The sequence below is a fragment of the Haliotis asinina genome, chromosome 11, assembly GCF_037392515.1.
Source record: "Haliotis asinina isolate JCU_RB_2024 chromosome 11, JCU_Hal_asi_v2, whole genome shotgun sequence".
NCBI classification, from domain to species: Eukaryota; Metazoa; Mollusca; class Gastropoda; order Lepetellida; family Haliotidae; genus Haliotis; species Haliotis asinina.
The window spans coordinates 32900102-32912189 of NC_090290.1; the positions used below are offsets into that span (position 1 = coordinate 32900102).

At 40.8% G+C, this 12088-nt stretch overlaps 1 protein-coding gene across 1 annotated transcript; it reads right to left on the reverse strand.

Moving 5' to 3' along the window:
• Positions 1-2928: 2928 nt before the first annotated feature.
• Positions 2929-11791, reverse strand: LOC137255372 (uncharacterized). Its single transcript, XM_067792813.1, has 2 exons — positions 11182-11791; positions 2929-3398 (listed from the first exon to the last, which is right to left on the reverse strand). Exons 1-2 carry the CDS (start codon positions 11789-11791, stop codon positions 2929-2931), a joined length of 1080 nt encoding a protein of 359 aa, XP_067648914.1.
• Positions 11792-12088: the final 297 nt, after the last annotated feature.

The window sequence follows — 12088 nt, forward strand, 5'->3', positions numbered from 1 at the left end:
GACTACTCGACATATTGCTAGTGTAGTGGGCATCTGTCATGAGAGGGTTCAGCATATTATCACCAACGAATTAGGAATGACTAAAGTTTCTGCAAGATGGGTGCCAAAGTTCTTGACAGAAACGTGTCAGGTTCCAGACGCCCCTTGACAATTTGCGTCGTTTTGAAGCAGATCCCGATGATTTTGTGGCACGATTTGTAACCATGGATGAGACCTGGATACATCACTTTCAACCAGAAACAAAACTACAGTCAAAACAGTGGAAGCATCCTGATTCACCAGCTCCGAAGAAAGCCAAGTCTGTTCCTTCAGCTGGAAAGGTGATGGCATTAGTCTTTTGGGATTCCAGGGGTATTCTGCTCATTTATTATCTTGAAAAAGGTCAAACTATCAACGGCAGATACTATGCTGATCTACTGAACCAGTTGCGAGAAGCAATCAAATCCAAACGACGAGGGATGATCGCTAAAGGTGTCCTCTTCCACCAAGACAATGCGCCTGTTCACAAATCGGTGGTGGCCGTGTCAACAATCCGCGATTGTGGCTTTGAACTCATTGACCATCCTTCTTATTCACCTGATTTGGCTCCTTCTGACTTCCACCTGTTCCCCAAAATGAAAAAGGAACTCGCCGGTCGCCATTTTGCAAGTAATGATGACGTCATTTCCGCTGTGACTGATTTTTTTAGGGTAGCTGAAGAAGATTTCTTCCTGACCGGGCTTCGGGCCTTGCAGCATCGCTGGCAAATGTGTGTGAACTTGGATGGGGACTATGTAGAAAAATAAATTACAAACGTGGACTTTGTAACTTTTTTTCACAGTGAGGCTTAGAACTTTTCAGCCAACCCTCGTACGCTGAGGGTTCATTGTGTGTACAGAAAGATGATCTGTTTCATGAGCTTTTTAGAAGTATGGCGAGTCACAAGGAAGTAAAATTCTTTATGGATGACAACTTCTTTTATTGTACTTGATGCGTCTTTTAAGCATGGATTCGTATGCCGTTGTCAAACAAAATTATATACGCTAGAAGAAGTTGTTATCCATAAAGAATGTATATAGAGATGTTTGGTTTTGTAAATGCATATTCTCTGAATTTGCGTTCGATCCAATCAAAAATCATCTCAGTAGTGCTGGTGAACTACTGCGTGGCTGGAAACTGTCATTCGCCCAAGTACAAAGCAGGACTTGAAACTAACAAGAGTTTGCACCCGTTTCCATCAGATCCAGTCATCCGAGAAAAATGGATGTAGTTTGTTGGCAACGCACAGACATAAAAACATGTCATATGTACAAGTATCGCACCTGCCTAATTACATACTGTGGCAGAGACTGGACTCGGGTGCACGAGTCATAAATCAACTTACTTTGTTTATGTCGTTTAGCCTGATAAGTTCCAATTGCGTGTGGTGAATGATTGAAGCTGTGTATTGCATATTGTCTTTTGCAGACAGACAGGCAGACATATAGGTGTCAATAAACCAGACATTGAGCCTTCTCTGTGACAGAGGCTGCTTACCACAATCAACAAGTTGGTTTTTTTTATATGTAACCAGTAGATTGCTTACTTGTTTGTGTACATAACCAAGTTTAAACTATTGCTCACGACCCCATACTCCGGGCATGCATACTGTTTCAAGCTCCGCGAACCTATTCACTGCGCATGCGTTATGGGCGCAGCGCAGCACAGCTGTTGAAACCACTTTTTCCCCCAGCGCTGGGGGAAAATTAGTGAATCGTTTGAACTCCGATTTCACGGGCTTTTTTCATCGCTTTTTTTCCCTCAACTTTATAGGTTCAACTGACATTTTTGTATCAATTGATTCGGTATGTGCATACCGAAAGGTATCAGGATCTACAAAGCTGTATTTTACGTTGCATGTGACCTTTAATACAAAAAAAGAATGGCTCTAGTCAGTTGGAAAATAATTTTACACGTCCGTCAGTCCTGTTATTCGCTGCTTCTCACCTCACACAAACAGATTAAAGCACAAGTTTCATACATGGAGCTTTTCCATTGATATTATGTCTAGTGGTATAATGTCTTAACATTTAAATTTAAGAATTTAAGAGTCTACTTTCTAGAGATGTAAAATATGCACTCCAATAGTATATGTTAGAAATACTGTCATAACATTCCCATCCACCCACAATTTGTTTACAAGTAGTTGGCACAAACACTGAAATATTTTCCGAACGAAGGCACATTTTAACTGTTTCACTTCGCAGTTTTTTTACAAAGCTTCACCGTCGTTGCTCCATGATCTAACCATGGTAAGCGATGTCCGTGTGCGCAGCAGAATACGCTGTACTGGTTTATGTGTTCGCTCGACACGTAATCCGGTCCCATTCCCCATCTTACAATACGTGAGAAATGTGAGAAATATGTGAAACGCCACAGTCCACGTGACAACGGACTGTGACAACAATGTTGATCAGTTCAAAACTGAAAAGATAATTCCTCTTGTAGCGGTGAGTCACTGTACTGTCACACCTGAAATGTGAGTTCCAACTTGTTAAGAAATCTTTCGATGCTCAGTTATGCCTGTGACCTTGTTTTTTTTTTCAGATCTTGACTACAAAAAGAAACCAGCAAACATAAAAGGGCTTTGTGGATAATTCTGGTGCTTATTTCATGACAAAGAGGCATTTGAAGTCTCATATGTGGTTGAGAAAACACAGCTCTTGTTTCATAACAATCCGTCATCAGTGTTCCGTAACGCATGCTTGTCGTAACAGGCGATTAACGGTTCAGGTGGTCCAGGCCGCTGGATTTGTTGACACGTCATATCATAATTGCACAGATCGGTGCTCACGATGTTGATCACTTGGTTGTTGGTTGAGACTTGATTATTTACAGACCACCAACATATTACTGGAATATTGTTGAGTGCGGCGTTAAACATCAAACAATCAAACAAACAAACTTATTTCATGACTGTACCATCTTTTCACTGCCGTAGTACACAAACCTAAATATTTCCCCCAGTGTAGTATTGAGTTTGTTCATCTCGTCTGGGTTTTCAGGCACATGCCCGTGACGATGCCAAACGTGCACAGCGTAGCGAGACTTCCAGTCATAACCGGCTTGTTTGAACATCTTAGCCGACTCGAACCAGTTTGGTCGGTATATCATGTCGGCTATTTCATTTACTGACCCTTTGTTCTTAAGCCACATACGTTTGGCGGTCCACAGTGAGTTCTCGAAAATGTGAGATTTATTGTAATGACGATATCCGGAATACCATTCTCGCAGAAATTCTGAATTCCTCTTAGAGACAATGAAAGCGTTGCCCATCCCCGTGCCGTTGTCGATCAACCCCATAGTGAGACTGGTGTTGAGGAGAGCGTCTATTGGCCGCAGTATCATCATGTCGGTGTCCAGATAGATGCCACCGTTCACTGAAAATGTAGAAGTTGATTGAAACAAAGGGAGCTGAAAACAAACCTAGCCGATGGAAATGTGAACCAGAAAGGTTATCAGCTGTTGCAGCCAGGAGACAATATTTGCTGTAACCACTGTTGGTATATCATATGGTGCTCGGAAAGAAAATCATAGGGAAAATGGATAAATATCATAAAATGTCCCGTTCATCAGTTATTTACTTTGTTTCTACTGTACGTTATAAATTTTGCAAAAAAAACCAGTCCTGTTCTCCATTAAATTTGTTTGTATTTCACTTCGAGTTAATTATTCCTTTGAGAGTGAATCTGTGAGCAATTGGATCTTATTAAAACTGGGGAAATACACATATTAGTAGTAATTTGTTTTTTAAAGGTTTGTGGGATTAAAAGTCATACATTATATGATTGCTCATTTAACTTGCTTTGCGCTTGACGATTTAAAGCAAATTAATGAGCTGATGGGATTATCAGTTGTGTGCTGTTTAGCTGTTGTTCGTTCGTTTAACGCTAGACTCAACTGATTACAAATCATTGGGGTCACTTATTGTTTCAATTTGGAAATCACCACGTAACTTCTGAGTGACATAACTGATTGTCTTCCAATACATGTTAACTGAAGGAGAATCGCAGCTGTTAGGCAGTAAAGTCATTGATTATTTGTGCAAGGGAACATTTCGTAAAATACAAGAGACAAAGTGAGGAATATTTTCTGCTCATGTTGTTCTTTCCTATTTATACGAATTGACATACACTAAGTTTACACAATATTAACACTATACGACGGCGTTCTAGACCAGGCCAGTGACTACATATATTCACCCCCTGGAACCACTGTCCTGCAAGGTGCAGTGACAGGGTGACAGTCCGCCTGCGTTTGCAGTGATCGCGTGCTTGTTTTGGTGGCAAATGTAAGATCGGTGTTAAAAATCTAGTCACCATTTGTGACACTCGAACAATATCGTTTAGATATTAACATTTCACGAATGCACAGGTTCTGATGGTGATGCATAGAATGTTTCAAGTTGCTAGGATAAACATGAAAGAAGCAATCGTCGATTATCGGCAGATCATATCTTTTCACGTAGACAAAAATTGATTTTATTTCAAATATATTTCCATTTTTCGTATGAACGACAAACAGAGTTAATAAGTATCGCCACCAGTACCCTCTGTGAAAAGAGGAAGTAATTCAGATCAAAACTGAAGACGTTATTGTACAAAATGTAAACCTGATATTCAGTGAAGTGATCGCGGGAATATTTGTAGTTTCAAATATATTAATAGAATTACACGTCATTAGTATCACCAATACCGGTATTGTGAATATAGTTTTACGCCGCACTTAGCGATATTCCAGCAATTTCCCGTCGGGGTACACCAGAAATGGGCTTCACACCTTGTATCCATACAGGAAATCGAGCCCGGGTTTTCGGCGTAAGAGCGAACGCTTTAACTACTAGGATACCAAACCCCCACAGTAACGGTGTTGAAGGAAGGATAAATTCACCCCTAAGTCTGCTGGCGTCATTAATAAAGGGCCAAGCTATTAGTAACAACAATTCTTAAAAGCTGTAAAATCTTCGGGTTTTTTTTAAACAAATACAACTGGGTTTTTAACAGTATGAAAAACACATTTATTTCTTTAATATCCGATACATTCTGTTTCAAATGGCACACATTTTATTCAAAATGTCGACATGGAAATCCATTGGTTGACACTTGCTGAAATGTGTCAGACCTAGACTAATGCTTAGTCTATGAATAGATGGCAACCAACAAACCTATTGTAAATTGAAAAGGAGTGCCAGAGACACCAGGGATTCTGAACCTGGGAAAATCTAGACTTTTTCGTCATTTAGGACTTTAGCATTGCAGGGAAGCTAGGATGTAGGGAAAATAATGTGGTTCAGAGACTGTGAGAGTGTCAGACCATAGGCCTGGTCAAATTCAGCAGTAGGTCGCTATCCGCTTTTATGCGAGTCAGGGTGCTGTTGGTAGACTGTGACAGAGATTCCAAGAATTCAAACTAGTCAGCAGTCTTAGATGATAGGCACATGATCAACGCTGCGTTATGACACCGATTCCTTAACACATCAGATCTTCCATCAGAACCCTCCAGTGTTAACAATGTAAGGATATGCAGGAGCACCGGTCGTCGACGTGTAAAGGCAGCCGGACTAACACCACGTCACAGGCAATCGAGTTTGAGATGGAGTAGACATCATGGCCAGTGGTCTCGTGTGCTCTTCACAGATGAAAGCAGATTCAATTTGTACGCCCAAGGTGGTCAGCAGAGGACAGACAGACAAGGCATTGATTGTATCTCGTCACCACCTCCCCAGGATAACTAACCCATGTAGCCACTTTTTAGCATACACACAATACAAGTTGTTCACTGGCCAGGAGGCGAACATGGGTTGATGCATCCTGGATGTTTGTTTATGTTCCCTATGTTAATTTTGAATTGTTTGAAGCAAGGGTACAAGAATTTTTGTAGCCATTGGTAGACAAGAAAACCAAATTTAGAGTTATCTCCCTTCCGCCGCATTCGCAAAATATCTGAAATTTCCGTACATCGTACGTGATTCATTGCAACTCGAGATAAAGAATTGCTACAACGAAGTACCAAATGAGTTCGAGATTCCCAGCGGCGGGGTACATAGAAAATGTTACGCACTTGTAGTGAGTGAATGAGTTAATATTTAACGTCACATCGGCAATATTGCAGCCATATCGTGACGAGAACATTCAGCAATGAAAACGACAATATATACATTATAAAACCTGTCAACGAAGGGCAGTAAAAGAACTAGAATATCACAATTATCATTAAGACTAGCGTGGAAAGTTAAAATTAATATCACTATCTGGACAAAACAATATAAAAACAGGCTATAGATCTCCAACAACCGAAGGTAGATCACCATACTAAGGACCATTGGGACAGTACCTTTGCTACCTGCATGGACCCTAGTTGGATTTACACCATCCCTTCAGCTGCTGGAGAGTGTATGAAATGCTAGCCAGAATTAAAATAACATGAATAATACGATTAAAAACCTGGTAGACTTAAATTTACATCAAATGTTTTGGGACTTAGGTACCCTCTCAGGGGGACAATAACTTTGCAATACTTCAACCCCCTTTGAGGGTACAGCCACTAACAATTCTAGTTACTAATCTAAACTACCAATCATTGAAATAGATCTATCTAGCGAAACAAATTTCTCAAAATTTAACATTGAAATCAATTTATTTTTAAAAAACAATGATTAAACGAGAACTAACGCTGATAAAAAGATCCTTGATAGTTGTGACATTGAAATATGTATCCCTTGTGATGGAGAATTAAACACAGTCAAGCAGGATATGCTTGACCGTGACTCTCTCATCACAAAGGATACAAAATGGAGGATCCTCACCATTTAAAAGGTATGCATGGGTATATCTAGTATGGCCAATACGACATCGTTGTAAAATAACCTCTTCAAATCTGGACTGACAGCCCAAGTAGGTGTAACCAGTATACGGTTTTATTTCATGTAATTTATTTATACCTACTTGGGGGTAAGCTTTAATGCTAGCTTTGTAGTCAGAATAAGGAATAAGAAGTGGTGTCGAAGATTTGTTGAGTGATGCCTTAGCAGCAAGATCGGCCATTGTGTTTCCAGAAATGCCTACGTGGCTGGGTAACCAACAGAAGACGATGTCGTATTGGCCAGAAGCAAGATTATTATACAATTCAATAGTTTCAATTAAAAGTGGATGTTTACAAGAAATATTTTTAATGGCCTGGTGGCAAGAAAGAGAGTCTGAAATAATTATATACTGTTTATGTTTAGGATGTCTTTGAATATGTTTAAGGCCCGTTAATATGGCGTTAGCTTCAGCTGTGAAAATAGAGCTGTTATCCGGTAATCTAGAAGATATTGTTCTGGATCCAGTGACAGTGGCACAAGCCACCAAATGCCAAGGAGGAGAAGAAAGAAGACGGGAAGGGGCTATATTATCTAACTCCATGCTTGCAGCAGAAATAAGTGGTTTTATTCTTAAACCAAGGGGTCGAAGATTTCTTATTGTATAATTCCTCATACAGAGGATTGAAAACACATTTATATGCAGGGTTGGATTCACTGGAATATAGTTTTGTTCCATACTGTAAAGCTAATTTTATACGTCGCTGCTCAAGAGATGGTTCATCAGCCTTTGTACTAAAAAGTGTGACAGACAAAATACTGCCTTGTGGAACAAGTGATTGTAATGATCAGACAAGGTACTCGTAGAACCCACTCGGACTTGAAACTGTCTGTCATTTAAAAAGTTGGCTATAACTTCAGGCAAACGACCTCGCAAGCCGAAGTCATGTAAGTCTCTCAAAATGCCATATTTCCAGGTTGTGTCATATGCTTTTTCTAGACCAAAAATGAGAGACACAGCATTTTGTTAATTAATTAGAGCGTTTTTAACAAATAATTCCAAAAGCACTAAGTGGTCGACTGTACTTCTGTTTTAACGGACGCCACACTGTATGTCTGTTATGAGATTACTTGTTTCCAAGTACCAAGCAAGTCGATTATTTATCATGCGTTCCATGGTCTTGCAAACACATCTAGTTTATGAAAATGGTCGATAATTGGATGGATCCGTATGATCACGTCCGGGTTTGGGTATTGGTTCCACTATAGCGTCACGCCATGAAAAAGGAAACTTCCCTGAAGTCCAAATATTATCAAAAATACATAACAGCGTCTGTAAGCATGCTTCAGAAGTTGATAATGTATGCTATCAGCTCCTGTAGCAGTATCGTGAGCTTGATCAAGAGCAGTATGGAGTTCATGAATAGAAAATGTTTTATTATAATCTTCCCCATTATCTGAGTTGAAACTAATAGTTTTCTTTTCTTGTTGTTTTTTATATTGTTGGAATTTAGGCACATAATTAGAAGAGGAAGAATGTTTAGCGAGAGTTTCAGACAAGTTATTTGCAATATCTGATTTATCGCTAAGTAATTGATCTCAGTGTTTCAGATGATGGACACTAGATTGAATACCTTTAACTTTACTTTTCTGGACCATGTTCCAAACCTTGGACATGGCTGTCAGAGAACGTATTTCGGATACATATTTTTTTCAAGATTGGCGTTTATTCTGTTTTAAGGTACGCCGCGCGTTAGCATTTAAAATTTTTAATTTATTTAAATTATGCACCATGGGATGGCGACGGAAATAATGTTCTGGTTTTTTCATTGCCCTCCTAACTTTTTTGCAATCATCGTTGAACCACGGTTTTCGAATATGTGGAACTGCAGAGGATTTGGTATACATTCATCAGTTATAGATTTTAGTTCATCAGAAAAGCTTTTGATAGCGTCAGGAACATCAATAAAATATTTAGGTTGAAGCTTGGCAGCACACAGCGTTTCATATAAAGGTCAGTTAGCCTTATTAAAATTCCATCTTGATGATGGAGGCACATCAGATGGGGTTACAGACTTTAGGATAGTAGGAAAGTGGTCACTTCCACAGAGGTCATTGTGGCCTGACCATTCAAATTCATTTAGTAAGTAGGAGTCACTAAGTGACAAATCAAGAGCTGTATATGTTCCTGTGCCAGGATGTAAATATGTATTTGTGCCATGATATGCATTATATTGACGTAAGTTAAAAGTATTTGTCTGCTTTAGATAAGTTTCTTGCAAGCTGAATGCTGATGGTGTAAAGTCTTGGACAAACAGGTGAAGCTCATTATGACTAGTCGTTAGGCCCCTGCAATTCCACCGAATAATATCGGAAGAAACTATTTCTTCGGAGGATTTATTGGGGATCTACCCTATGATTTCCTTGAGGGCGACAAGCTATGTGCCGTACTTTCGATGTTTTAGGACATATCCATGTCCTCTAAGGATCCGAACTTATTAAAAAGTTTGATGGCGTCATTTGAACCTTTGGAGGTTCTGCTAATTTGACATTTGTGTAAGTCATTTCTGGTTTTGATTGTATTTTGGTAATATCTTTCCCATCAATTTGTGACTGACGTTTAGGTATGGGCTGTGGAGGAGGGGGGAGTGTAAGCCATGGGTAATGCAGTATGTTTCATCATCTGAGCTCCCCACCCACCACGGAGTATCACACGGACAATGCTAAAAAACAAGCAGGCCTCCGACTTGCAGCGCAAGCATGCACAGTGGGTGTAAAGTCATTGGACCCCGATCACTTCACGATCACATTTAGGTAGATAAAATTAATATTATGCATTCAATAGGGCAAAGACGTCACATATATGTGGAAAAGTGTATCATTAACAATCTCGGCTCATTGAAATGCTGTAAAATCAAACCGTTAGGAAATACACTTAGTATTTGTCTACGTAAAAAGATATGTTCTGTCGATAATCGACGATTTCTTCTTTCACGTTTAACCTACCAACTTCAAACTTTCTATTTATAACCACCACATCATGTGCATTCGCGAAATGCTAATATTTCAACCATACTGTTCGTGTTTCACAAATGGTGACTAGAGTTTTAACACCGATCACACATTCGCCACCAAAACAAGCACGCGATCACTGCAAACGCAGGGGGACAGTCACGACATCACTGCACTCTGCAGGACAGTGGTTCCAGGGGTTAAAGAGACTGACGTCATAAGCCTTGATCTACGCTAATGGGATAAGATTAAATTTGGTTTTTAGGTTTGGTTTTTCTAATCGTAAATATATCCATTTTACTGTAACGAAGAAATTAATATTTTAAGAGGTTCCTTTAGAGTTTGTAATTAGAGTGGACTTGTGTATATGTGCAGACTTGGTCTCGTCGCTATATGGCTAACATAATGCCGATAAGAGTAACATTTTAACTCACTTTTCAACCAAATGGATTCTGTGACATGCATCAACCACGTCAGCAAGCCTGACCACCCGAGCATGTTAGTGACGTCGAGTTTCATCCATGGACATTTACGATTCCACCATATCGGTGTCACTAACCTATCACCGCCCGAGCATGTTAGTGACGTCGAGTTTCATCCATGGACATTTATGATTCCACCATATCGGTGTCACTAACCTGTCACAGCCCGAGCATGTTAGTGACGTCGAGTTTCACCCATGGACATTTACGATTCCACCATATCGGTCTTACTAACCTATCACCACCCGAGCATGTTAGTGACGTCGAGTTTCACCCATGGACATTTACGATTCCACCCATATCGGTGTTACTAGCCTATCACCACCCGAGCATGTTAGTGACGTCGAGTTTCATCCATGGACATTTACGATTCCACCATATCGGTGTCACTAACCTATCACCGCCCGAGCATGTTAGTGACGTCGAGTTTCACCCATGGACATTTACGATTCCACCATATCGGTGTCACTAACCTATCACAGCCCGAGCATGTTAGTGACGTCGAGTTTCATCCATGGACATTTACGATTCCACCATATCGGTGTCACTAACCTATCACCACCCGAGCATGTTAGTGACGTCCAATTTTACCCATGGACATTTACGACTCCACCATATCGGTGTCACTAACCTATCACCACCCGAGCATGTTAGTGACGTCGAGTTTCACCCATGGACATTTACGATTCCACCATATCGGTGTCACTAACCTATCACCGCCCGAGCATGTTAGTGACGTCGAGTTTCACCCATGGACATTTACGATTCCACCATATCGGTGTCACTAACCTATCACCACCCGAGCATGTTAGTGACGTCGAGTTTCACCCATGGACATTTGCGATTCCACCATATCGATACAATACTCACCTATGAGCACCTGTAGACGGACTATGTCACTTGCATGCTGTATGTAGACCAGCTTTTCTGACGTGAGGTAGGGGGCAGGTCGAAAAACAAATCGCACTCCTCTGACGTCACTCAGCACGCGCGTCCACCAGTAGCCATATGGAGGAGCATCAGATATAACGTATATTGCCCAGGGGGAGATAAATCTTTTGGCACTCACAACGCTCAGATAGTGCATGAAGAGAAAATTTGGCGGTTTCCCCGGTTGCGGGGAGAAGATGACGTAGTACACAATACGTGGAACTAGGTTCCGGTCTGCAGGCAATAAACAGTTATTCTCAATGGTCAGCCCATTTTGGAAGAAAAATTGTTCACACAAAATATCACTTCTGTTCCATGAGTTTCCACAAAATCGTTCCAAATCTACTGTGGGCTCCACACTTTTGAGAAAGTCGTGAACACATGGCGACTTATACTGTGCGGGTTGGAGCGACACACGGAGTCTGAAGGCTCGGAACATACCAGTCAGCTCGGAGAGCGACGTGGTCCCCAGCTTTATACAGAATATCAACAGGGTTGACACCATAGCGGAAAGTATCACTGACGACATCAATCGCTTGTGGAATTTCATTGTTCCACCATCAAACACTAATGACAAGAAATCCACAAAAATGAAAAACCACCAATTGATCTGTCAGTGCACACGAGAAACACCTGTAAGTATGATGTTTCCGGGCTTGGCCCGCCCTCCAATGTTCACAGTGCCGTAACAATGCACAGTGTACTCCTTGAAGACATGGAAAGTGTCATGTACTCACATGACTCCTTAAACACCGAAGTAGGAGAGCTGCCTACTTCCAAAAACCACGCCGCACCCCCTCCGGTGACCCGCCAGCTGTCACACCACAACCACTGAGATTTGGACTGA